The sequence below is a fragment of the Onychostruthus taczanowskii genome, unplaced genomic scaffold (assembly GCF_017590055.1).
Source record: "Onychostruthus taczanowskii isolate IOZ18803 unplaced genomic scaffold, ASM1759005v1 scaffold6, whole genome shotgun sequence".
Taxonomy (NCBI): Eukaryota; Metazoa; Chordata; class Aves; order Passeriformes; family Passeridae; genus Onychostruthus; species Onychostruthus taczanowskii.
The window spans coordinates 8,540,394-8,567,770 of record NW_024503679.1 but is presented as its reverse complement, the minus strand read 5'-3'; the positions used below and the strand labels follow the sequence as shown (position 1 = coordinate 8,567,770).

Genomic DNA, 27,377 nt, shown 5'->3' with positions numbered 1-27,377 from the left:
CTGATGTGAAGTGGCTCAACTATCCTAGGAGAGTGTGTGTATCCATATCCACACGCACTGCTTCGACTTCTCTGCTTTCAAAACTCTGCATGCATTCCTCTAAGAATTAGGCAGCAGGTATGCTTAGAAATTAGGATTGATGTTCTTCAAAAATAAGAGAACTGGAGACTTTCAGGCCATTTTACTAGCATTGAATCACTGTTACATCCAGTGCATGCATTGATCTTGAATGCAAACAAATTAGTTTAGTTTCAGGAAGAAAATTTTACATAGACAATAGCTTTCAAAGTATTGATTGTTCTAGCAATTCCTGTAGTAATCTGTAGGGTAAGGCAAGGTCAGATTGCTGTGTAAATACAAAAGTACTTTAAGGCCTCAATTTACATAAAAGAGCATGGAAAGAGCACTAAGAAGACTTTAATCCATGGCAGGAGGAAAAGTGAATTAGTGACCAAAGCTTGATTAAGAAAAACAAAATGCTAGGTATTCCAAGAGAGAAGATATGTATTCATCCAGTGTCAAACCAGTCCACTTCTTTGGAAGGTTTTAACCAATGCTGAGAACCAGCAGTTACTTCAAGCCCAGATGCATTAGCTTCCTGACAGGGGCTGGTCCTCCCCAGTATCCCCTAGAAACAGAAAAAGTTCTTTCACATACTATTGAAGTAGGACTTGGGGAAAGTTTTTTTTCTTATAAGATAGTGTACTGTGAAGAAATGAGCATTAGAGTGTTGTTCTGATCACAACTGAGGATGTACTTTGCTTCTAGCAAGGAACAGTCTGTACCTGATTGTTTTTCTTCAATACTTACTTAAGTAGTGCATTCCAATAGAGCAGAGGCATCATATCAGCTTTCATGTGGTACATGGTTGTTCTCTCCTTACTCTGGTCAATAGGAAAGGTCTCCAAAGGCTGAGCATTGTAGTCAAACTCTGCCAGGATCACCTTGTTATAGGCTGTTACTAATGGGCAGGAAGTGTATCCATCATACTGCAATGAAAAATACCCACTTCTCATTATTCTGACCAAAGCCTAAAGGCTGAGGTTTTACAAGCCATGGTTAAGTCACATTTCAAAATAACTTTCTAGGAGGTTTCTGCATTTCCAGTGTAAATACCAGTTTAGTTGGAAGGCTGCTGTGCCAGTTCTGATTTATTAACCATAATACTAAGCCACTCTATTTCAAGCGTAGATCTGCTTAACATGGCTTAAATTAGACCCAACCTAGAACAACAGGGCATAATTGTTGGTTGTTGTAACCAGTGGAACTGGTGACCAGCATATCTGGATGAGAACTGATGTTTACTTCAACAAGCCAACAGGATCTTTAGTGAGAATTTCCAGAGAATTGCAGGATATTCACATTAGTGCCCCAAGGAAGCCATGTATAAAATAAGAGTAAAGGCTCAAGGACAAATTTGAACATAATTTAGGCTTAACAGCTATAGTACAGAAGCTTCAGTTTAACACCTTAAAAGATCGTCCTACACAGGAGAAGCAAGTTTGCAAGAGTTTTTCTGAAGCAGGTATTACCTTAACAGTGTAAGTATATTGTTTGCAGTGATGAAAACCCTGACTAATCAGCCTCTAATCTCTCAACTCAGAAGTCAGGGCATCAAAGAGGTAACACTTTCAATGGCAGTATCATGAACTGTGCAATTCCATGACTACTCTGACATGCAGCAAGTAACCATTTAGCACCACAACTGCAGAGGCAAAGCCTTTTCTGCCTTCTGGTTTACACACTCAGCTGCTTGCAAGACTTCCTGCATAAGAAGGGAGAAAACATTCAAGAGAATTTCTCCCTAAGTCAAGAACTGTAAGTACCTTTTTAACTGGCAACTCGTTCTTCATTACCAGAGAAATGGTTTTATCAAGGACTCCAGACTGTGCAGCTAAATGAGAAAGAAATAGAAATGTACTAAGACTGTTTCAGCCAACAATTATTGTCATTACTAAAGCAAACAGTAGTAGCCAGGCATTTTGTTGGACAATTCAGCTGCAATTGACCTTACATGTAAGTTTACTGTCCCAGATTTGAAAAAAAAAGAATAATGCTTTGGCCTCACTTATTTGAACATGCTAAAGCTTAATGAAACTTCAGCTGATATTTTTAGCCTATGCCCATTCTCCTATGATAAGTTATACTTGCTCAGTCTTATCAAACACTAACATTCTGGCACACTGAAGTTGTTTCATTTTGAGTGCTGTAACTGTAGACCCATTTACTGAAGTACCCCACCCTTTAATTACATCAATAACATACTGTATGACCTGGGGTTTTTTCTACTCTTATTTGCCTTTTATCAGTTGTGAGACCATACACTTAAAGTGTTTTAATTTTGGGACCTGTGGCTACAAGGCCAAAAAATGTGATTTTTTGATAGTGACTTGATAGTGTGTGTGTCACTATTTAGGTGACACATGGCATGAGGAGCTTAGATAAAGCAGAAATGTTCATTACTGAATGATGAGGTAATACAAGGATACCTGATTCATTATATGCCATTCTGTGAACACAATATAATTCATCTGTGAACAACAGAACTGTTGGGTTAGTGGCATCAACGTGGTCTGTAGGTAACTAGTTGGGCCAGGAGACTCTGGTCTTTTTGAAAGCTCAAAATTGAAGTCACGACCTCAGGAGTAGCAAACTAAACAAAAACCTTACTGTGACTCCACTCTTGTCATTTACACACACAAACATACACATGAACTTTACCTACAGCTGCAGCAGTTTTTGATGTTGGAAGGTTGGTGCAGTCTCCAATACCAAAGACATTAGGATACTTTTTATGTTGTAGAGTCTCCTTATCTAAATCCACCCAGCCGGCTGCATCTGAGACAGGACTATTGATGAGTACAGCGGGTGGCCCCATTGGGGGTGTGACATGAAGCATTTCATACTGAACAGAAAGAAAAGGCACTCAATGGTGAGTTCATCAGAGCAAACTCTATCTGTTGGCATAAGGCAATAAGCACAGTGTGGAGAGAGGGTTTCTTGGGTTTGTGTCTGTTTTGGTTTTTTAAACACAAGTATATAGAATGAAAATCTGCTCTCAAATTTCAAGTGCATCCTTTAATTAACATGAAAATTATCAAGCAATTCTATTTGGAAGCAATTTGCCTTCCTCCATACACACTTGACACATTCCCATGGCATACAGGACTCCAGGCATTATTTATGTGAGATTTTTTCTTCTCTCCACCTTGGTTTCAAAATTTTTAATATTCTGTTAGAGATAGTACTCTTAGGGGGAACAGCAATGCACAACGAAGCAGACTGTGTATAACAATGTAAAAGTTACTTTGCAGTACACAAGGAAAATAGAACCAAATGAAAATGAGGGGTCTGAAAGCTCCTGACCTGATAAACTTCAGTCACTCCAGGTTTGTCCAAGTTTTCAAACACAGCTTCTTGCTTGTCTGCTCGAACTTCTATGAGGTTGCGCTTGTAGTTAACAGTAAGATTCCTGTCCTTTACTACTTCAAGCAATGCATCAGCATATTTCTTAACAGCAAAAATGACACCAAGTGAGGTGTTGAAGATGATGTTTGCTTTGGAACGTTTTCCTGTCTGCAGGAGGAGATCCAATTAGCCTTTTCTATTAAGAAACTGTGACAAGAGGAGACAAAAGAACTGTGCTGCACTACTAAAGAGCTGATAGAACTATTCATGCAGTTCAATTATTAATGAATGTTTAATATTTCACAGCATATTAGAAGGTAGACCCTTTCAGCATGAGGTACCTCACACCTCTTCATGAGAAGAGGTGGCTGCAAAGCACTGAGGAACTGCTGTATGCAGGTTAAATTCTTGAAGCAGTTTCATGTTAAAAAGCTTTCTGAAATTTTCACTTCTGTGCATAATTCAGGTACTCACCCAGCTGGTAGCTCATGAAACTTAAACACATATGAAGCCTGACGCTTCCACCTGAAGTTGTCTTTGGCTTCCACTAAGCCTGGCTAAGACTCCTCCTGATGCTGAGACAATGCACCCTCAGGAGCAAGCATAGCCACTTTTCAGACTAGTAGATAAATAGCAACAGGAATTAAGTACTTAAAGTTACAAGAATGATGTAATTCAAGCCAGCATTATTTTGCTGTACTATGTATAAATTAGGCTGAGAACAGTCGTATCAGCAGCTTACCAGAAGCAGGGCAAGCCATTCTTTCAGTATGAAACTCTGAACTGAATTTCTGAATTCTACAGGTTTCTCTGGTATTAAATGTATGCTAAATATGTATGTAAAATCCATTTACCTGCATTCCTTATACATTAAAAATGAAAAAGCAAGTCAGTCACTTTAATAATCCTGAGTCACAGCACTCTCATGTGGTTTATATTTGTTTTAAAGATAATATGAAAACCTTAGAATAAGCCTTCCTTCCAGCTGTGAGAAACAGCACTGGCAGAGAGGGTAAAATACTTACTTTTCTCATGTATGCGTCTGATAAATACATAATCTTCTGAGGAGCCCCTGCACACTTCACTGGAGTATTTGGAAAAGTGAAGATAGCATTTCCTTCCTTAAAATCTTGTAAAGCTCTCCATGTTTTCTCTACTGTCTGGGCTGAATAATTGGAACCTATTTTCGGGTAATTAAAACCTTCAGGCAAGCCTTTGATCTAGGAAAAGAGAAATTAAGGTTTCAAGTACAGATGACAAAAGTTTTGTCATCATTGACAAGTATTAAATACAGACTGAGAAATAACTACATAAGAAGTTTCTATCAATAAGAAAGTCCATACTTGCTTGCTACTTGGTATTTTTAAAAATAGGCCTAGCAATAAAACAGTTACTTCCTTTAGAATTTAGTGTATGATTTTGTAGATGTACATTTAGTGAAATTGGTCTGCAACATCTCAGCATGTCTTCACTGCAGACCCAGTCCCAAGTTTTTGTAGACTGAAATTCAGAGTAAGAATATATAAACATCATCACAAATAAAAATCATGTAAAAAAAAAAAAGTTTAATTAACCTTCTAAATTTTCTGCAGTCAGTTGCAGATACCTGTGTTTTCCTAGTGTCATTTTGTTTTAACTAATCTGCATCCAGTAATTATTTCCCTATTACTCCTACTATGACCTGAGCATCTGCTTGTGAGAAAGTGGTACCCATTTCAAAACAACGGATTGCAGAAATTCTGTGAGAATATGGAGTCATGTTACAGGCACTGCCATGTGTTTGGGATGTTCCAGTCTGCACCAGAATACACTGCTGGTGAAGAGAAACCATCCCCCTTTTTCAAGTGTCCACTTCTGCTTTAAAGGTACTATTTTTCATTACAGAGTGTGATTAACTGTGTTACATGGCTTCTACTAGTGAACACTGAATTTACTTTTTTCAGTTTGTACTGAAGCAGTAGATATGAAGACTGAGAGAGGGGTCACTGAACATGCTGCAACTTCTAATTCCACTGTCTAATCACCAGAGCTTATTTGTGACTGCAGCTAACTGAGACCAGCTCTCGCTTGACATATATCCTGAAAGCTTTTCAAAGAGATACTTAAATATATTGTCAGGTATACATCATATTCAGGTCAGGGTAAAAGCACAAGAGTCAAATTGCTCAGACATCTTGCTTTTTGTGTTTTCCTCCTCCTACACATCACTGTGGTCATTCTTGCACCAACATTTTCCTCAGTGCCACTGTGTGAAGTGCACAGGAAACGTTTCACAAGGGAAGGGCCCCAGGGCCTATTTAAACACAGGCCTGGTAACTCAGCTGGCTCCTTTTGAAGTGCATCTTTTAAGAAAGGTGAGGGTAGCTCAAATTAATTCTGCAGGTCAGATTTTACTGACTGCTCTGTGTTCCTCTTTCCATTTAGGTTAGAGATGCCTCAGAGTCCAGTCAGCACACCTTATTATCTCACTACAGGCTGCCTTAAAGCTCTAGATTTAACGTGCTGCCCCATCTGCTGATATTGCCACAGAGATGCAACAAAGTTGTCATAAAAGGCTTTCCCAAGGGTAATTTGGGTTATTACACAGAGATCTGTAGAAGTAAAGTCATTGATCTGTCTTCTAGCTCTTTAATTCATAGCGTTCAACACCTTGCAGTACAAACAGTTCTGAAAATACATTTACTTTTATGAATGTATGTGATGCTATTAAAATTAGTAAAAATATGATGACTGTAAAACAAATACCTTTTCATAATGCAGACTAATTCCAAGAGCAATTATCAGATACTTGTAAGATACCTGTTGTATAAGGAACAAAAAGTATTTTAGACAAACAAACCAAACCATTACCTCAAAGTAAATTTCAGTTACCTGACACCAAGAGTCACAAGGAAGGAGATATAGGGAGCACCAGTAGCATAAATTAAGCTCTAAGAATTCTAGTTTAAATGCTAACTGCATTATGAGTTACACACACAGCCTCTGTTATACACAGACCCAGGTACCTTGAGCAAAATATTCTCTCTTTTCTGTTCAGTTCACCATACACAGGGCAAAGGCTTATGATAATAGTATTTTAAGTTGATGTTATTCTAACCTAGTTACCTACCACAATTTTTATCAGAAAAATATTTTAGATTGAAGTACATAAGACTAACTGGAATTTCCCAGCCTCCTAGATGCTGGAGGCCTTGCTCAATAGCCAGTTCTAAGGGAATCTGCAGGAAGAGGACAGAACCCATGACATAAATAAACTTTTTTCTTTTTTACATTATTACCCTGCTATCATTCTCCAGCCAGACACAGTTCTTATCTGGATCCAATGCTGTAACTTGAGATTTGATCCACTCAACACCTGCAGGCATTACACTTGCCATTGGACGTGCAGAAGCTGCCAGCTGCTTTGCACCACCACCAACCAGGGTCCACAGGGGCTGATAGTAATGAGTCTGAAATAAAAGTTCAAAGGGACATTTCAAAACTGTTTAAAGGGACTTAAAGGCACACCACTCTAAATGGAAACAATGCACTCTAAACATTGTATTATTCTTAACAAAAGAAGCTGTATAAATAACAAAGACTTTTCCATTATAAACCTGCAGGGATGCACAAATCTCACGGAGAAGAAAGTGTCATATAAAACCTTTTGAAAGATGGTTAGTAGGCTTACTTTCCACAGTTAAAAACATGTGGGGCTGGAGAAGGATGAGAATCAGACCCATGTGGTCACATGTAAAATGCTTATTCTTTGCAGTGCTTTACAGCAGAGGGACACTCACCTTATTTGGCTCAACAACAGCCACATTTTCTGCCCCCACTTTCCTCTTCATCCGAGCACTCATGGTGATTCCACCAGCGCCTCCACCCAACACAAGTACTTCATAATAATCCTTGGCAGCACACCTGGCTGCTGTGTGTAAGCTGAAGGAGCTCATCTTCTGCATTCCTGGTTTCAGCAACCACACACCAGAGCGGAGGCAGGAGCAGGAGAACACTGCTCCAACTGCTGACATCTTTCATTAAGTGGGAAGCTAGGAGATAAGGAAAGGCACCAGTAACAATTACAGGAAGCAGTATTTATATTTATTAAAGTGCCTGCATTAGTTTTCAAGGCAAAAATTTTAATATTAAATTCCTTAAGTCATCAGGCAAGAATTACAGCTTTTTAATTTATTTACTCATTTATGTTACTTACAGACCAGAATTTCAAAATTGCACCCAAAACCTCATATTTTCAGGAAAATCTGCCAATGTTAGCTTCAAAAAATTCTCCACTACACTAGAGGTAGCTGAGTAACTCATTCTGCACCTTTATGTGCTATCTTGACATCCCTCATGTCTGTGTACCATGAATTCTTTGTAATTTTTTATAATACATCCCCCGTTATTAATCCATAGAGTTACAATTTAGGACAGAGAGAGAAAACAATCTCAGAGGCATCCACTGTAAAACAAATGTCAATAATTTTGTTTTGCATATGCAAAACATGATGCAAACATTTTCTTCTCATCTGCTCCCCATTCAGAACAAAACACCCAAATCCACGGGCAGTTAGTTTCACTTCAGAAGGCTGTTTATCATCTGTGCAGGCAGCTATTTAAACATGTGTTCTTCCATTTATAGATATCTTTGACTCTAAGGCTATTTGTTTGCATGGTTTTAGAATACTGTTTAATATTGAAGAAAAGGCACTTGAAAGAAATCATAGTTAAGACTGAGCAGGAGAGCTCAGTATCTCAGTATCTCAAATGGAGCCTAGAACAAACACGTAACCTAAGCACGGCAGCTCTAGCAGAGTTCTTGCTCAGGACAACTGCAATTTCTTCCTCTCCAGGGCAGCCACCTGATCCTAAGCTCCTCAGACTGCCTACTTTATCGAACCAGTTTATTGAAGGAAGTTGGAACAAATAAAGTTAGACGAGTCCTACTAGCAAGAAGTACAGATCATTGCAACTATTCTTTACACAGTTTAAGCCTTCCACCCATGCACGTGTGCTGCTCGGCGGGCAGCTCCCCAGCCGGCTCCAGAGCCGCGAGCCCCTCAGCGCCGGTCGCAGCTGCACCGCTGCTCCGCGGCCCCGAGCCGAGGCACCCGGCCCGGCGGGGGGAGCAGGGCTCTGACCCCGGGGCCGGGGCAGACCCGGTCCGCGCTCGGCGAGGCCGCAGCGGCCCGCAGGCTGCCCCGCCGGCACGGCCCCCCCGCCGCCTCGCTGCTCGGCCCAAGCCGACACCCGCGCTCCCTCACGGCAGCACCCCGGGACCCCCGGGTCCACTCACCGCTCTTTGCACCGAGCAGGGCGGGCAGGGACCGCGCCGTCGGCCGTGCGCGATCGGCGCCGGGTGCCGGGAGCGGCGGGGCGGAGCTCGGGGCTCCGGGTGCTGCCCGGCCGCGGGCAAAGGCCGCGCTCCGGCCGGGAAGGGCCGGGCCGGGCCGGGCGGGGCCGGGTGTGCGCAGCGGGCGGTGGTCGCGGAGCCCTGGCAGGTATCGATGGCACCTACAGTTCCAACCCCGTGCTTCCCAAAGTTTTGAAACTGCAATCCTAAACCTGGCCCCCTGCCAATCCCTGACCGAAACCCAGCCGTGCATTCGGCTGGACCCCATCCCAGTCCCACCTGACACACACAGCACGGCTCACCCACAGCGCCGTTACCGACAGCGGGATCACGACCACTGCAGTACCTGCCACGGAGGGAGCACTGACACTTCAACACCTGAACTTCCTCCAGTTACCTGTGAGCACCAGCCCTAGCTATAATCTAGGAGCCCTTTTCCATGGACAGAAAACCATAAAAAATATTAAGCGCAGTAAAATAACTAGATCAATAATTAATAATAAATGAGCTCTGATGGAGTGCATCCCCCAGTGATAGCCAAAAGCTCTCTTTTCAAAGCTGCTGAACACCTACAGTTCCTGGGTTTCACTGGACAGAAAGTGTATTGAAAGAAGACACAAATCAGTATTTTTTAAAGTGTCATGGAGATCAGACTTTTTTTGTTAATACAGAGACTTCTATCCTCTAGAGAGAAAAAAGCCCCAGGGTTTATAGTTATATCCTTTAAAACACCCAAACTGCCCATTTTTGTAATTTTTATGAGTTGCTCAACTTCCTGTTTCCAGCTGCCTTTGTATAATCAGAGTGCAGCCTTTTTTCCACGTTTTTTGTTCTAAGTGGTTGATCCTCATCTCTGTTCATGAGAAAATTGTTGGGCTGTTTTTTTAAACATGTATTTTTAGGACTGCCTTTAAACACTGCAGTATTTTCTTTAAGCTCCCATGCATATTTCCCCACAGACTGCTTACAGAGCCTGCAGTTTTAAGTTAAAAAATTACTCATTAATTCCATAATTCAGAAACTCACAAACCAAACATGAAGAAACTCCTCACCTGTAGCACAGAGGCCTCCAGCAGCCATAGGGAGCACTGCCTTAACCTTTCCAAAATCCAGGCAGGATGAGAGGGTGGGAGCTGCTGTGTGAGGGCTGGGCACACACTGCCTAACCCTAACCCTGTACTACCACATCTATCTACTCCATGAGTAACTTTTTATAAAAGCAAGCAAGACTAAGTGTACACAGCAACAGAACTGCTCACTCAAGCTGTGCGTGACGATGCAAGCACACAGTTTTAGACGTCAGTATTATTAAATTCATCCAATTCAGCATTTACTTTTATGCATTAAGACTTCCAAGAGTGTTTGGCAGAACATCCTATGGAGATAATGAATTGTAGTTTTCATTGAAGTGATTTAAGAACACATTAATAGAAGTTATGTAAATGGAACAAACTTCATCCTATATATTTTTATTAATTTCCCCCCTTTATTACATAAAGGTGAATTAGTAAAATTAGGTTCTTATTCATAGAAAACCCAGATCTTACCATGCTTTTATAGGAAAAGTTAATCAATTACATTTTTATGTATGTGCATGTGATTCCTCAGGTAAGCACTGCCAGCTTTTACTCCTTTAATTAGAAATTATTTCAAGTGCTGAAATGTACCAAAGTTCAAAATATCAATTTCTATGAATTTCTTAGAATTCTCTAGTTTTAGTTAAAATAACCATGATTTTTTTTGAAACAAAACAAAACAAAATCCAAAAAAACCACAGTTCTTTGGAAAAAACCACACAGTTCTTGACAGAGAAAGAGAATATGACTTGACACAGTCAACTGGATTCTATATGAGGGCATACAAATCAAGAAATATCAAAGGAGTTCAATCCTGATGTGGATACTGAGGCATCCAGTTTCATGTTATAGTTTAATGAGAACAGTTTTAATTCCCAGAATCTGATTGTGAAATTACATTACAAAATAAAATACTTAGACAACATTTAGTTATGTACATTCTGCTCCAAAAAAATGGACTGTGGAAATTCTTTACATTTCTCTTAGAAATACATACAAACCACAGCAGAGGCCAACAATCCACTAGCAATTAATAGCCATGAGTCAACTTCAGGGAAAAATACCTGGGGAAAGTTTTAATCTAATACTGCTACACTGAAAGCATTTCAGTGTCTCTTCAGACTGCTTGAAGTATTTTGTTCTCCTTGCCCCAAAACATTATCCCAGTTTACTTTTCATGATGCCTGAGTACTTGTTAGAGTACATCTTTCACAGAAAAAGATGTCAAATATTAAGAACAGGAAATTAGGACTTCAGAAAATGGCAATACAGAAAGTCCAGGCAGGTGCACACTGTGTGAGTCATCTAAAACAGAAGGAAAATAAAACTGACTGTGCCCCTGTGATACATTCCTATACATATTTTATGGAAAACTTTACATAGCTTACCCTTTATCTTACTTCAAAACACATCATTTACACTATTACTTAAAAAGAAACAGATATACTTGAAAAGAAACACAGTTATAAAATAACTAGTTTGTTAGACTATAGGAACAAATAATTTAAAGCTCTTTCACTAGTCTAGACAATTTGTACATTCATTTGAATGGGAGTTCACACCAAGTGCTGCAAGACAGGAATTACATTCAGAGAACTGGATATCAACCTCCCTTCCAAATTTCTCATCAGTACACACTAATAATCATCAATCTGGGTGAGGACTCTTTATAAAAAGTATCTTAGATAGCCCTGAAGTGCAAATGATTCATTTGTTAAGGAAAAAACAGTAAATGCAGTACTTTTCCTACAGGTGGCTGAATTTCACATGAAGTGGAAAATTTTAGTTTTGGTTATGTTTTATTTTGTCACACAAGATAAAGAAATTACAACTTCTAATCCCACAAAAATATGCTTAGACCACACAAGTCTTCCTAATAAACCATTACAGAAGCAACAGTTTCCTGGTTTGACTTAAATGTTTGTGGAAGCACATATTCATTAATATTTGCACTGTGCACACATCCATTTTGACAATCTTTAGTGTTCTGCTTCTCCCCTGCCAATCATTTCAACTGGGAATTTATTCAGAAGTTACTTTAAAGCTGTTCTTAAGTTACTTGATGACAAAAAAAAAGAAAAAAAAAGATTGCTGCAATGAAGTGAACTTTCAAGCAAATACACTGCTATTTTCTTCAGTTCTTTAGAGATGGATCAAACTAAGGCACAAGAAATCAGTATTTATGATCAAAGACAGATCCCAACTACATGAAACAAAGCAATTTCAGTGAAACTGCAGCCACTGAAGTCTGGTGATAAGAATTGAACTTTAAGAAGTTCTCTGCATTTTGTCTGAAAAACATGTGCCAGTCATCAAATCTCTCAGAATTCTAAACACAGAAAGAACAGAAGAAAACAAAAATGGATAGGTACTTAAAACTATGATGCCTAGTTCTCCTATATACATATATATATAAAAATTAACTTACATTATAATATCAAACTGCATAGCATTACAAAAGAAGGCAACTTGAATGGCTGAAATTAAAAAATGTGAATGTTACCAACTCTATTATTACCATTCTGGAATTTATAATACCATAGAGTATACTGTTGCTAGCAACAGCTATAGCCCAATTTAAGCAAAGTCTGCCTTAATTCCAGTGAATGTAGGAATCATTAATTGAGACAAGTTGTTGCATGCCCTGTTTTCAGGTCCTCTTTGCAGGTTTTGCTGTTAACTGTTTCTCTCTTTCAAGTTCCTTCTCACGCTGCTGCTCTCGTTCCAGTTCTTCCTTCTGCCTCTTTTGCTGCAGCTTAAGTGCTCTTTTCTAAACAGAAAAGACAAGAAAATAACTGTAAGTTTTATAGATATATTTAAGTTGAAGCAACAAAATCCCTCCCATTCTGCCTCTCTGCAACACACCCTCCTTATGACTGAATGCAGCATAAACTGTTCATTTTTGCTTCATCCCTCCCACTTTCAGCTTATTGTTCCGACAAGGGAAATTTGTGATCTACACTGGGAAAACACAAACTGGAGCCCCTTCAGTCTCACTAAAGTTATCCTTTGGGTACACCTGACAAGGATCTTACCATGCAATTTACTGCCTCCAAGAAAAAATTCTCTTGTTAGACACTGACTAATCCTGCCAGAATGTAACCAGGCTGTCTATACAGCATGAAATCAGTGAACCTATGCCACTGTTAATGGCAGAAGGAGAAATTCTTACATTTGTGACAATCTAGTTTCCATTGAAATGAAACTGAAACAACAAAGAGAACTGCTTGGAATGAAGTGGACTAAGCAACAGAACAAGGCATGACTCTTACACCACCTAAACATGAAGATTACACTGAAAGAGTAGTTCAGATGTGTAAGATGCCTGAGCACCATCAGGAGCAAGTGAAAGGTTAAAAACATACATGGCTTGGAGCTACTGAAAACATCCTTTTGCAATCCTTTTGAGATAAAGTTCTATTTGAATCAGAATTTTCAGTACGCATCCAAAACAAAAGTTGGAATTCAATAATATATAAGCAAATATCTGTATTGGAAAGTAAAAATATTTATCCCACTTACTTTTAACTTTGATGTCTTCTCATGCAGCATCATCATTTCATTTCTAATATTCACTAATTTGTTGTGATAGTGTTTAGCTTCTGAAAACTTAAAAACCATAACTGTTAAAGCATTGACTGTCAAGTTAGAGTAGTTGTTTTATAAAGCTACACAGTAAAATAGCAATCAAAAACAGTGATTACTAGAACAGTTTGATAATGGAACAAACATGTTCAAGTTTATATATAAAATTTACATGTCACATATATTAGTACAGAAAGCTACTAAATCTCAACAGTTACACACAGTAATCTACTGAGTTAAGATTCATGAAACAGAACAAAAATATTACAACTTTATGCACCATACAGGAGTGTTTCATGCTCCATTCCTGCTAGTCTGAAGAGGTGCACAGAGCCCATGCTGGAGTCTCAATCCTACTGAAAAAATGTGTACATTTGCTTTGGCTGCTGGGTTTGAACAGCCAGTCCCACCAGTGCTGCCTGCCTGAGCCTGCTCTCTGCTCTCTCTTCCCAATGCCCTTCCTATTAAGGGAAACATGCTGGTTCCCACCCTCTCCAGCAGTTTGTCCCTAATATCTGAGCTGGTTTTCTTCCTGTAGGTCATTAAGAAAAAGGAAAAGACACAAGCTGCTAGCAATGCTTCAGCAAGAAAATCTATGCTAATCTAGAATTTAAAAGGCATTACTGATACTTACCAAAGCATTGATATCAACAATGGAGTTACACTCTTTGAATTTTGAAATTTCTTGTTCTAATGTTTCTAGCAGTACCACTTGGTTCTGTCTAAAACAAAAAAAGATGCATAAACTCAAAGTAAAGCACCACATATGCTTTTCAACCAGCCCTTTAAATAGACTTTTAATCAAAACAGTACCAATAAACACTTTTTAATACCAGATTCCTCTTGTACATTGCTAGGCAATTTCAGTAAAAACGTGAGTAAATGACTTTAGAAAAATCCAGCTGCTATTTGTTGCACAAATTCTGTTGGTATGATACAGCCCATGGATATCCAGGATAAATATCCCACAGACCCTGAAGAGGCACTCTCCAGGTTGCAGCAGCTGACTGAAGGAAGAACAATTAGCTCTTGACTTTCCACTTGGGTGCCTCTGTGTCATGACACAGCACTAAGTTATTTCTGTACAGAACTCGTGTGGATTCCTGGTGATTATAAAGGATCTCCATCCCACACAAATCAGCTGAAGTCTTTCCAGACAAAGGCTGCCCTTGGCAGGAGCACAACCACATCATGCATGGTGAAACCCAAACTAAGGTACCCTGCAAAACCTGAGATGGATCTGTGTAAAGCTCTTTCCAGTATCTCTGTATCCATGGCAGATCTGATCTGCATTTGAAATCAGCTGCTCTTGGTTATCAGTGAGGTATCAGTGTACAAACAACTCTTATCTCTTTAGCTCCTTACTTGTGTTTTTCAAGTGTTTTGCAATATGGTTTAGAAAATGAACAATAAACAATATCTCACTACAAGCTTCCTTGAATATAAACTGCATGTCTCTAAGCAAAATAAATCCAGCTTTTAGAACACTTTTCCACTACAGAAGTAAATAAACATTTAAGAAATCTAGGTCTACTGCTCTGCCTGGCTTAGGGGATTTTACTCTTCTAGTGTTACACATTCTTCTTCTGTGCTCACAGGCTACACTGCAGATTAAACACCCCCTGCTACTCCCACAGATCACTGAATTATTCAGGCTGCTTGAGTCAGGATACAGAAATGCTGATAAACTATATTCCAGTTACAGGGAGCTGGCACATTATATTGAAAGGAGCAGCAAACCAAGGATGCACGTGTATGAAGCTGGTTTCAAAAATCTGCTTACGTAAGTTCCTGCAGTGCTGATTTTGATCGCTGAAGATCAGGCAGATAGTGGGAAATCAATCCTTCAGTTAGCTGCTCCACAGCTTTCTCATCTATTAAAGGCAGATCTTCTACGACTCCTTCATCTGGAGACGCATCACTGGGACCTACAGCCAAGAACAGCAAGGCTGAGTATAGCGTGACAGGTCAGCACACACTTCAAGTTTCACCTAGAGGAACTATATGTTCCTTTTCAAAAAATGAAATGCATTAAAACACAGTAAAATTCTCTGCACTTTTTCAACTAAACTGGACTTTCGTCTTTCTCCTCTTCTTTATGCCTCCCTTATTCTCAGCCCTGTATCATAAGCTTCCTGGCAAACCCTTTTATGTGAACTGCAGCAGAACAGAAAGAAGGAAATACAACTGTTCCATATATATCTTAAAAAAAATAAAAAATAAATTAAAGATTGAGTACTCCAGTCCACTGAAGAAAAAAAAGGGCAACATCAGTGTTCTGACTATGTATCAAGAGTACCTAAACATTAACAGCCCCAACCTTCGCTTTCAAAGTCTGAGAACAAGCTAGGCTACGAAAGGTCTTCGCCTGACACTCAAAACAGAGCGTTCAAGAGTTCACGCTGAACTCCAAGAACTGAACTTCACAGCCTGTAAGTTTCATATGGGCACGCTACGATTATTTTTTGTCAGCTCGTGAAAGATAAAACCTTTTAGCCAACAAGCCCCCGCACGGGAGAGAGCGATGCGGGAGGCAGCCCCTGGCCCCCGCGGGAGCCCGCCCGTAACACCGGCTGTGGCGGAGCCTCCCGAGGGGCGCCCTGCTCTCACCGGGCCGGCGAGGGCTCCAGCCTCTCCTCAACTCTCCCCGCACCCGCGTCCCGCCCGGCCCGGGCTCCCCTCACGTACCCAGCGAGCGCCCGGGATCACCCGTGGCCGCCGCCTCCTTCCCCTCCGGCCGCTCCGCGCCGCTCATCGCTGCCGCTCCCGGCGCGCTCCGGCAGGGCAGCGGGGCCGCGCCTGAGAGCGGGGCCGCGCCTGGCACCGGGACCGCGCCTGGCAGCGGGGCCGCGGCCGCCCGCCGGGGCGGTGCCGGTGGCCGTGCCGGGCGCTCCTTCCCGCCGCTCCCCTCCGCTCCCCGGGGGTGCCTGACTCGCCCGGAGCCGTCGGAAGCCCCCTGGTCTTTTCAGGAAATGCAGGTGCAACTATACAATAACTAATGAAGGACCACTCAGAAAGTTGTTTTTTTGTTTGGTTTTTTTTTTTTTTTTTTTTTTTTTTAATGCAGTATTTTAATGTATCCCCAGACCTTAAAGATTAAATTCAATTCAGGCAGTTCTTCAGAAATACATCAAGGCAAAAAAAGGGGGCTTTTGAGGTGATCCGTCAACCTTAAAACTAACATTTCTAACAGAAAGGTTGTTGCAAATTCATTTGCATTTTTCTTCATACGCATATTCTAATTAACTTTTGTTCACAATTATGTCACTATTCCATCATCAGATTAAAGACTTACCCATTTTTCTGCTTTTTTAAAGGAGCAATAAGAGGAAATATTGACTCGAGCAGACTCAAATTCTTAATTCCAACTGGTTAGCAATTTTACTTAAAAGTTTCTTTTGGTAGGGGAGAAAACCCACAACTTTTGTTGAAAGTTTCACTGGGAAAGACTTTGCAGTTTCCAGATGGAATTTCTAGTAAGAACAAGTGAGATAATGACTCTGAAATAGTCTCACTTGAGATGTGGGAGTTTCAGATTTGTGCTCAGCTTTGCCTGTTCCAGGCCTTCCCACATCTTGCAGAAATAGACTAAGGATTGGAATAGAAAACGGGTATCTGGTTTTCTAGACAAATTAAAATTTAACCATTTGTCAACCCAAATGTTCCAAAAAAGTGAATGATAGAAAAATTTCGTGTTCTTTTTCTTCTGCAAAATGTCCTCTGTTTCACAGTAATTATTTCTCAAGTGCTTATGTTTGTAATACTGTTAACACCACATAATTGTGTTTTATTTTATGTTGTAGCAACTGTGTTCAGAAACCTGTAATGGACACTGTCACATAGGCATTTTGGATTTTATTGTTTCCAACTGATTTAAGCAGTCACATCTATTGTAATGGTGCCCCACCTAGTGAAAATGGAGTTAAGTTAGCTTGAATTGTATAGCAAATAGGATGTTTTAAACCATCAGCGCTGGAGGTGCCATGTGACTTCAGGGATGATAACATGAAAAGGAAATACTTCACATTAATAGGTAACCTCTTAGAGACTCTCTGTCCTCATTAAGTAAACGAGACTATAGAAAGAGCAGAGCCTTGGCTGTTGCAATGAAGAAATTGAGTGTATCTGGTACAAACAGTTCTGTTCACCAGCGGCTCATCTTTCCAATGTATAAGCTGGTTCTTGACTTGACAACACGTCTGCTCTTAGTTGTTCAGTAAAAGGTGAGCTGGCAAACCTTGGTGCACTGGTTTAGTGTGTTAGTCCCCCAGCTAAAAACCTTCCTGAGTGCTGGAAGTTTCTGTTCCTGTAGGAGTGGCAAAGCTCCAGCTAAAGCCGAACACTTAAAGACAGTTTTAAATGCCGTTCTTTTGGTGCCTCCTGGAACCTGGCTGCTCATGTCTCTGTGTCCTTCACTCACTCTGTGCTGGTACAAGTGGTGAAACTCTTGAAACACAGAGTGAGTTAAATCACGCAGAGAGAACAGAAGCATCGAAAATGGGTGAACTGGAACCCAGCTGGGAGCACTTTCCTAGGCAGCAAGGCTGGCTTAACTGGTTCCCATCCCTGGCTGCTTATTCTGACTCCCACACTGTTTGCTGCCCCCTCGTTGTCATATGGATGTCTCTGCGAGTTGAGATCATGCAAGCAGTCTCAGTTACACATACAAATATATCCAAAACCCTCCCAATATGCACTGTTTAATTCTGACCCATTTCAGGGACTCAGTTCGTTGTCTGGCCCCTGAACAATTGTGCTGGTAACAATGCTGGGGGAATCATGAGATGGGTAAAAGGGCAGGAGATGGCACCACTTTAGCCACTTGAAGAAAAATAACCTGAGATTCACACTCAGGAAAACAGCCACATTATAAAATGGCAAGGGAGCTCAGATAAAGTGTCATACTGTCTATTTTTGGACATCATGAAGAGAACAACAATAAGCAACCTCCACCCAGCGCCAGTTTACCACAGAGGACTCCTCTCCCACAGGGCCAGTTCCAAGAAGGGGCTCACTCCCTGTCCTGCAGCATTGCCCTGATGCCTACGAGAATCTGCGATCAACCTTTGACCAGAAAAAGAGTGCCCTTCTCCAAAATCCTGCACTTCTATACAACTCTCCAGTCTCCCCTTGGCAACTTCCTTCAACCCAGTAACAAAGCAAGATATGTACCTTCTCTCTGACAGGCATGATTTCCCAGAAATATTTATGGCTTAGTAAACTGACTGAATACAGTAACAGGAATTTGGCCAAAGGTACAAACTGATGCAGAACACGTGTAGGCTGAAATTCAGAAGAATTTCAAGTACTCAGACCATAAGGAGCAGGAATGACCTCTCAGAAAAATTAATAAAGGCAAAAATCTATTGCTCTTGTGTTAGAGCACAGCTATGAAAGGAATTATACAACAGCAGGGTCCCTGAGGTTTGTTTCTCCTCACATCCTTTAAGGAATTTCAGAAAGGCATATGAATCTTCCCACAACTCTACCTTAACAGAGTCACTGAAACAATGTAAAGAGCTGAGCCGTGACAGAAGAGAAAGAGAAAAGCAATACAATGCAAACTTCTGCCGTTCAAAATCTGAAGCCAGAGCACGGAACTATGCAGTTCAGCCTTCCAGCGTACTGAGCACAGCTTGTGTCTATCACGGACCACCATACCTGCACTGTACGGCTTCGGCAGTTCTCAGCCTCTGCCTCGCATGGCATTTACCCACTGAACACAAAGGCACGGAGGGACGGGAGCAGCCCCTCAGGCCACCCCGAGGGACACGCGGGTGCCGCCGCCGCACCGGCCGGGCCCGTCCGCCCCCGAGCCCCGCAGGCGGTCCCCCCGCTCCGCGGGCAGCGCGGACCGGGGCTCCGGCGGTGACAGCGCCTCGCGGCGCGGTGCCCGGCGCGGAGGCGGCGCTGTGGGCCGGCGGTGCCGGGGCGCTCCGCTGCGGAGCCCCGCGCTTCTTTCTGTCCGACCTGCGCGGGGCCCGGGGGCGGCGATGTAGGGGACATGCCCTGACGGGACGACGAGCGGTCGGGGCGCCGCCTGCGAGGGCACAGCTGCGCCAGCGGAGCCGCCCGCGGCGGGTCGGCCGCGCCCGGCGAGGCCCCCGAGCGCCGCCGCTATGGCTGGGGCCGGGCTCTGGACGAGCATCAAGTCCTTGCTCGGGAGGAGAGAGGACCCTCTGTTCCTGAACGACTCCAGTGCCTTTGACTTCTCGGACGAGGTGGGGGATGAGGACTTCCCCAGGTTTAACAAGCTGCGCGTGGTGGTGGCGGACGACGGCTCGGAGGCGGCCCCGGAGACGCCGGTGAACGGGGCGTCCCCGGGGCTACCGTCCGACGACGAGTCCCTGCTGGACCGGGACATCGCCCTGCGCAGCGCCCGGGCCGGCCGGCCGGACCCCTGCAGCGGCTGCAGCAGCCGGCGGGAGCGCTCCAAGCAGAGGAAGGTGAAGAAGCGCCTGACGCTCGCTGCCCTGCTCTACCTCCTCTTCATGACGGGGGAGCTCATAGGTGAGTCGGGGGCCTTCTGTGCCGTCCCTCCGGCACGGTGCCTCGCAGCTTGATAGGCTGCTGTGGCCTTGGCTTTGAACCATCAGTCCTTTAGAGAGACCAGAGGGATGAGCTGCATGTGGAGAGGGTGAGAGGGAATAAAGTCCACCTGTATTTTCCTTGAAAGAATTTGCAACTTTCCTTACCTGAATCTCTCATCAATTCCCCGAAATGGCACAAAATATACAAATTTTTCTTTGTCTAATGGATTTTTATTTATTCTTGGTAAGTTTTTAAGTTGTTTTTAACAAAGGAGAAGTGGCATGAACAATTTCAATAGCAGTATTTTTTAATCAACGGCCATAAAATCTTGCTGTGTTTGAAACAAGAGAAGAAGAGGAAAATACAGTTTTAAATGCGACATTTACCATAATAATGAAAGTAATACAGGGGTATTTGTCCTTATTCACCAGATACAGCAATACACAATGTTACTGAGAACTAAAAAGACAAGTCCTGAGCTATCTAAGGGCAGTCCAGTGGAGACATCACTCCCCTGAGAACTTGTTGATGACCTGCTGTGCTCTGGGCCAGCATGTGCTTCATCCAGACATAAATCATATGAGCACAGTCATTTAAAGTGACAGTTATTTTGACACTTCTTGCTACAACATATAAGAATACCACGTAGTTCCATTAAATTATTTGTGGGTTTTGTTAGGACTTACAGAACTATAGTGGGGTTTTACCTGAAAATGAGTTCCCGTATGAACACCTGATTGTTTGTCAGAAGAATGAACCTATTGCTCAAGTTCAGCTTTTATTGCTCCCTCCTAACGGCTGTGCTGTGCAGGATGAGGAGAACCTGTGCATTATACAGCAACATTATACAACTGTGCTTTATCAAATAGGCTACAGCAGCAAGGACTTGAAATAAAATGTGAGTGTCCTTGAGATGCATAGATGAGCTGTTAAACATTATGCCTTTGCCATCGTGTAATCATTTTTACAAAGTTCAGTATTTATCTGTTAATCTCTGTTCACTTACTGTGTCCTGTTGCTATCTGTATTTTGGATACAGCCATGCCATGCAGTGCAAGTGTCTGTTGGGTGTGACTCAGCCTCCTGAAAAACGCTTTAATGTTTTCATCTACTGTCCCCTGACCTGGAGTTGTGGGGAGCACTGCACAGTGCCAGCACATTGATACGTATGTTGAGCCAGGTCTCTTCATAGCAATTAATTGCATTTAAATTTCTTAAATTTCAACATTCAAGTCTGAATCAGAGCTAATCAGATTAATTATCTGCCATAATTCAAACACACACAAAAAATTAAATCATAGAAACTTTCTGGAAGAACAGCAGCATGGGATCTACATCCTCCTCCTCACTTCTGCAAATTGAGTCAATTGAGTACTCATGTGAAGTGAGCTCCTGCTCTTGGATGCTTTTGCTAGGACAACTGTGAATCGTGTTCTTAAGACAAACTTGTGCAAGATGGATAAGGAGCAAAATAATTGCTAGAGGATACCTACTGCAGTTTGTCCCACAGATGTTGGGGGGAAAAACCCCTACAAGAAATGTTCAGTTTTTCAGAGAAAGACCAGAATATAGACTGTGTCTGCACCAGTTTTATTTAGGGCCTTATTTCAGGAATGTGGGTTAATGAAAAAAGTGGTTTTGCCTTTCAGCATGTCTCTGTGTGTGGCTGGTCATTAATAACATGGCCACAATACATCAGCTTATTATGGCTAAGGCACTGGGTGTCAAACCTGTGGGGATTTGGCTGAATGCCTCCATTTGCCCCCGGCTCCATGTTTTTTCTCTGGCTGAGATTTTGGTTCAGCATGAACTCAGGTAAATTTGATAAGCAATAGTGTTGTATTTTAGGCTTAGACATCCTTTAACATGAGAGTGATGCTAGTTGATTGTATTTGTATCAGAGTTCTGATGTACACTGAATTTAGTTCATCTGAAGGGCCTCTTGCTGAATAAGCTGTTGATGCTCAGGTCACTGGGAATGTTTCTGTTTGGGGCTTTGGATCTGATTCGTGCTGTTGGAGACCTCTCCATAGCTAGTGCAGGGACAGCTCTAGAAATAATAGATGTTGAGAGTAAAAATACCCTGATCACTGTCACATCTGTTGTTCTTCCCCACAGTCAGGACTTGAGCAGGCTGGATGTGTCTGTACAGAGTGTTAGTACTGTACTGTGGACTCGTCCTCCTCAGTTCTGGGTGTTCTGTTTCCAGCCATATTTCGTTCTTTGGACACTGAAACAGAGCACTGGGGGTCAGACCCATAAAATATTCAGGCATCCATCTTCCACAGAGAATAAATAGAGGGTTTGGATATCTCTGTAATTCTGTGGATCTTGACTTGAATGACTTGTCACAGGGCAAGTAATAATCAGCAGAAGAGTAATTAGAGATACAGCCCCCAAGTCCTGGCTCAGTGTCCCACCTGTTTAAATTATTTCACTCCAGCCCTGTACTGTGTTGTCTTTGACTGGCTTCAAATTTCCAAACTTTATGAATTGATCTGAAGCTCAGGTATTTGGGAAACTCTGATCGTGTAGGATATTTTAACTGACTTCTATGATCTTTGAGATCTTTGAGATTTGAGTTTCTAAAAGAAGAGCAGAAGACTCTATCAGACAATTAATTTTTTCAGTAAAAATCTTTCTGGTGTCTGTTACCAATGTAAAGATGAAGGAAATCTCGTTTCAGCAGCTTTTTTTGGTGAGATCTTGATTGGCATATATTTTCCAAACTCATTACTTCAGCCTAGCTCAGTATTTATTGCTTAATTTGATGATCATTTAGATAACAATTTACACTTTGGGGAAACCATTGTGCATCAAGAAATGAAAAACATATTGCAAGTCCTAATTAGCTTTTCTCACAGGGTTTTTTTGATGTTTTCAGCTATGTTTAGAGATTTCTAATTTATCATCCATGAGGAGAACTGCTGTCCTTCATGGGTCACTGAAAACAGTGGTGAGCCATCAAGCTGTCTATTTGTACAGGTTATAGATGTCTTTTTTTCCAAGTTGCCAACAGCCCCGAGGCAGTACCTTTAACCACGTGATGAACTGATACCTTTAGAAACAGAGAACCTTTGATTACAGGATTTCGTAAATGGCAATTATGTTTTCTTAATCCACATTCTGCATTATGTTTAGCTTCAGTATCTGAATTCCTTCTTTATACTTTTAAAATCTTTAAAAGTGAGAGACTAGCTGAAATGGAATTGACTCTTCTTGGACTGAAGTGATTTTCAAAATAATACATAGGAATCAGTATATATACTGTAAATAATTATATATGTAAACTGCTGAACTAAATGTCCTTACATATAAATTATTGTTTCTTCTCTGTTGACTATAAAGAGATTGAGTTTCACTTTCTAAATAATTTTTTTAAATTATGGGAAAACACAAGTTAATTCAGAAAGGAAAGGCATAACTCATTTTACTCAAAAAGCCGCTGAATTGCTAAATCTTAAGAAGTTATTGTTTTTGAGCTGCGATGGCCTTTTGGAGAGTTTCAGCCTCAGAAGAATTTGACATAGAAAGTTCTGAACAATTGAAGAAAGGGGCTGGAGGAAAGGAGGTGTTTGAAATGTAGTGCATTTGGTAGGTGGCCACAGCACAAACAGTGCTGTACTGCAGTACAGCTGTGCTCCGTGTTTGGCTGGGGAGGAGAGAGTAGCTTTGTCTGCAGGTGTGTACATGAGAACACCCACCCACACACACACAGGTTTTATGACCAGTCTTAAAAGCTATCAGCCAGTTGTGAATTCCCCTTTGGTATTTCCTCTGATCAGCCTCTTCACTAAGACAATTTTAATTGTATATGAAGATTTCTTTATTTGAAATGTTAGTTGGAGCCTGAAGCCTGCCAAATGGCACACCAGCTGCACACTTTGCTCAATACAATTTACAGGCTGCATGACAATCTCAAGGTAAAAAGAGACACCAAATAATAGCTGAGCTGTTAATGAAGATTTGATCTTTTCTGAGATAATGGGCTTACCTTCAAGCATATGGGAGACAACACAGCCTTGTCCTTGACTCCCCTCTGTATAAGGGATACTTAAGCTAGAGGTGCATTGTTTAAATCTCTCACTCATCCAATAGAAGCACTAGCAATTGAATTGGAACAAAGATATTAACGTTTGATCTCAGTTTATTTGTCTCAATGCAGCTCATAATTACAATAAAAATACGGTAATAACAAAGAAAAATGCTGTACAAGTGAAAGTCATTGTCTGCAATAGATATTGCAAGAACTTACACGCCTCTGCCAGGATGGGGAATAATTAAGGTTAAATGATGAAATAATAAAAATAAAAAGGGGACAGGGTAAATTTCCTGGTTGTTGAATCTATGGAGTTCTGTTCCTGTTATGTCAGAGTGTTTAACAGATGTAGTTTAACAAAATAATCAGTTGATTAAACACATGTGCAGTAATGTGTAGAGAAAAGATACAAAACTATTTTGGACCTTATCTTGCAAACATTATGCAAGTAGTCTGTGTTAGAACAACAGGAGTGAATCCTTTCTATGTTACTCTTAATAGAAAGCACACTTGACTGCACTTTTAACTATGGTAGCTTTAAATTATAGCACGGCATTTTGCTTGTAATGGCAAACACCCCTCCATGTTTAGTGGGCATAAGAAGGGTTCTCATATACTATTCTGAAAAGGAATAACTGTAAGCTATGCAAGAGGGTATTATATAAAATAATTATAAATGTCATGTGTCCTGAGTTTTCCTATTATGTTTTCAGGTGGCTATGTTGCTAACAGTCTAGCAATTATGACAGATGCACTTCACATGCTGACTGACCTTAGTGGTATTATTTTGACCCTCCTCGCTCTCTGGCTGTCTGCAAAATCTCCAACAAAGAGGTTCACTTTTGGATTTCATCGCTTAGGTATGTAGCTATCAGATTTTGCTGGTAAAGATTATTTTAAGCAAAAACTGTAAAGAGCACCTAATTCTAGAAGAACAGGTAGCTAGAAAGAAAGTAGCAGCAAACCTAAGAGTTGCTTTAATTGACTCTCAATGTCCTTTCACCGGCTCTTGGGGATACACTGCATAGGTTGTATTGCCACAAGTGAATAGATTAAAAACACCAAAAAACCAAACTTGGCCAAAAGTTTGATGGCAGAATTACATTCACTGGGAGCAGGGCAAGTCCCTCCATTTTTGTGGAACTGCCACTTAGATTGAGTTAAATTCTCAATGCTTGATTCCATCTTGAAGAGGAAGGCTGGAGAATTGAATTCATGGTGACATTGTTGGTGCAGGAGCTGTGCATGTCAGCCCGTGGTTGTTCACAACAGATTATTGCCAGTGCCCGGGATTTAAAAAGTCTTGTTGACTTCAGCAGAATTGTGATACTGGAAAAAGGTCCTATTCAATGTGAAAAATTACATTTTAATCCACAACTAAGAAGTTATGTAGAACATATTATTAGAGAGCTCTGCCCTGCCAGAACTCGTATAAATCAGTATTCCTCTTGCATTCCCCAAACCACAGAAAGCTGAGGTCAAAATGCCCCATGGTTTGCAAAATACAGCAAATCACTTAACCTCTGTCCAGTTTAGGTGTCCCTAAAAAGAAGTTTAAACAGAATTATGGACTAACCCTTGGAAGAATATTTTCAGGATTTATTACTTCATGTTTGGAAATGTAATGATGAAAAGGGTGTTTTCATGTGGTTGCTAACTGGATATAATGCACAGCTGCAGGTCTGTAGTCATTTTAGCAAAAACTTCAAAGTATCTTCCTCATGAAATAGATAATTTCTAGTGTCCCAGTTTTCTACCTGTTTTCTATAACACTTTATAGCATACATTTTTCAAGGAATTTAATTCTTGTGTAGTCATTATTTGCAATTCTTATTTTGGCTGCTAGAACAGCAGTAGAATTCAACAACTCCATCACTCCTTGTCATTTGTCATCAGTTAGTCACTAGTGCATGAATGCATAACTCTGTACACTAGCTAAGCTCTTTGAGGCTCTAGCAAGAAAGCATTAGCAATGCCAGCATTTCCCATTACAAACTTTTCTTTCATGAAGTTTTAATTTTGTGATAGGAGCTCCTCTGATGCTGAAACCTGACCTTGCAGGTATGCCCCTGGCATTTGCTCATGCTCTCCAGAAGGATGTTAGCATTTATACATACTTTAACCCTATTTCAAAATAATTTGGGTAGTTGATATGTCTTTGTAACTTTTCTAAAATCAAATAGCACATACCTTGAACGTGCCTAGCTTAAAACAGGGATTTATCTTAAAAAAATAAAAGGACCTTACTTAACCATTAAAATATTATTCAGTTCTGTAAATTTTTCACTTTTTTCAATTAATGTGAAAGAAGAAATCCCTGAGGACTCCTGCCACCTCATTTTCTGCATATTTTTTTCTCTCCAGTTTACTGCCAGGAAAAATACTAGTCAAATACTAGCCAGACTGATCCAGTGGTGATCCATGGGCCAAATGTGGCCCATAAAATTAGTCTGTACTGCCCTTCTCTCTAGGAGCAGCTACAGGGAGCAGCCTCTCAGTTCTGCAACAATTGCTCCTCCTTTTCTGCTCCCAGTGCCAGCAGGTGGTCAAAGACTAGAACAGGTTCTAGTGGAGTGTCCTCAGTTGGAAATACTCGAAACCCACGTGGAAGCAGCCCTGAGCAACCCACTGTAGCTGACCCTCCTTTGAGCAGGACTACACAGTTTCCAGAGGTTCCTTTGTACTTCAGCCATCCTGCATGAATACAGCAGTGCAGCTCTCTGGATGAGCAGGAGAGCCCAGGGAGAAGAGTTTCTGTGCTGCAGGAAGGGAGTCAAGGCTTTGCCAGGGACCCCCAAAGTACAGAAGATGGGATGGTTCAAAATTACTGTGTAATTTAAAAATTACATTTGTGAAATTTATTTTCCTGATTTTAGGCACCCAGTCTGAATGCTGTGGCCTCAGGGCCCAGTTTCACACATCAGTGAGTGCTGGCAATGGAACAAAGCAGTTTCTAGGCTATATCCTTGTTGTAACATATTTTTTCAAGTAACCTATATGTAAGAAGCTTGTCAGCAAATAATGTCAGTTCAACAATAGTTTAAACTTCACAAGAGGGATGTTAAAACATGTCAGGATGTTAAAAGTAGGATACAGATTGGGCATCTGTCACAGAAGAATATGTGGATTATTTGTTTAAAGCTGGGAATATATGCAAGAACTGTCTCATCGCTGACCTGCTCTGTGAAGTTTTAAGATAATCCATACATTCAGTAGGCATGAAAATGTTCTAATGAACAATGTTTCTGGTACTTACTATCATTTTTGTTTGCAGAATGATGAATTTTCAAATTTTCCCATAAACATTGCCTTGTAAAAGCAACAGACCTGATAGTTGTCTAGTCAAACTCCAGAAGGAAGTTAGCACTAATTTTCATTTATTTGAATTCTCTTTGAATGCATA

The 27,377-nt window shown here is 41.2% G+C and overlaps 4 protein-coding genes across 5 annotated transcripts in view; 1 reads left to right on the top strand and 3 right to left on the bottom strand.

The window, feature by feature from the left end:
- Positions 1-166: 166 nt before the first annotated feature.
- SQOR (sulfide quinone oxidoreductase) lies at positions 167-8,917 on the bottom strand. 2 transcript variants are annotated; one of them, XM_041418663.1, is made up of 10 exons: positions 8,687-8,917; positions 7,188-7,439; positions 6,687-6,857; positions 6,154-6,207; positions 4,434-4,628; positions 3,367-3,576; positions 2,722-2,905; positions 1,827-1,894; positions 811-989; positions 167-628 (listed from the first exon to the last, which is right to left on the bottom strand). In XM_041418663.1, exons 2-10 carry the CDS (start codon positions 7,419-7,421, stop codon positions 571-573), a joined length of 1,353 nt encoding a protein of 450 aa, XP_041274597.1. In that variant the 5' UTR covers positions 7,422-7,439; positions 8,687-8,917; the 3' UTR covers positions 167-570. The 2 variants fall into 2 exon arrangements, with proteins under 2 accessions (XP_041274597.1, XP_041274598.1); XM_041418664.1 differs by lacking the exon at positions 8,687-8,917 and having other exon boundaries at positions 7,188-7,441.
- Positions 8,918-10,177: 1,260 nt separating this feature from the next.
- On the bottom strand, positions 10,178-16,197 carry BLOC1S6 (biogenesis of lysosomal organelles complex 1 subunit 6). Its single transcript, XM_041418844.1, has 5 exons — positions 16,093-16,197; positions 15,188-15,332; positions 14,039-14,126; positions 13,342-13,428; positions 10,178-12,589 (listed from the first exon to the last, which is right to left on the bottom strand). The coding sequence occupies exons 1-5, from the start codon at positions 16,157-16,159 to the stop codon at positions 12,470-12,472; spliced, it is 507 nt and encodes a 168-aa protein (XP_041274778.1). The 5' UTR covers positions 16,160-16,197; the 3' UTR covers positions 10,178-12,469.
- Positions 16,198-19,257: 3,060 nt separating this feature from the next.
- SLC30A4 (solute carrier family 30 member 4) overlaps positions 19,258-27,377 on the top strand; it is a 14,872-nt gene continuing 6,752 nt past the window's right edge. The window contains exons 1-2 of the mRNA XM_041418514.1: positions 19,258-19,914; positions 24,688-24,834. Of these exons, the coding sequence (XP_041274448.1) occupies positions 19,524-19,914; positions 24,688-24,834 (538 nt within the window). The 5' untranslated portion in view covers positions 19,258-19,523. The remainder of the gene's footprint in view (positions 19,915-24,687; positions 24,835-27,377) is intronic.
- CUNH15orf48 (chromosome unknown C15orf48 homolog) overlaps positions 24,891-27,377 on the bottom strand; it is a 24,845-nt gene continuing 22,358 nt past the window's right edge. Inside the window, exon 6 of the transcript XR_005953700.1 lies at positions 24,891-25,316. The gene's annotated coding sequence lies outside the window, so the exon portion shown is untranslated. The remainder of the gene's footprint in view (positions 25,317-27,377) is intronic.

Bases quoted from the DNA above. Each gene is read 5' to 3' on its own strand.
- BLOC1S6 (XM_041418844.1), bottom strand. From the start codon at position 16,159: ATGAGCGGCGCGGAGCGGCCGGAGGGGAAGGAGGCGGCGGCCACGGGT. The intron at 15,333-16,092 runs GTACGTGAGGGG...TCTTGGCTGTAG, and splicing joins TGATCCCGGGCGCTCGCTGG to GTCCCAGTGATGCGTCTCCA. The intron at 13,429-14,038 runs GTAAGTATCAGT...ATGGTTTTTAAG, and splicing joins TTGTTGATATCAATGCTTTG to TTTTCAGAAGCTAAACACTA.
- SQOR (XM_041418663.1), bottom strand. From the start codon at position 7,421: ATGTCAGCAGTTGGAGCAGTGTTCTCCTGCTCCTGCCTCCGCTCTGGT. The intron at 6,858-7,187 runs GTGAGTGTCCCT...CTTTTATTTCAG, and splicing joins CTGTTGTTGAGCCAAATAAG to ACTCATTACTATCAGCCCCT. The intron at 629-810 runs GTAAGTATTGAA...TTCTGTTTCTAG, and splicing joins TATTGGAATGCACTACTTAA to GGGATACTGGGGAGGACCAG.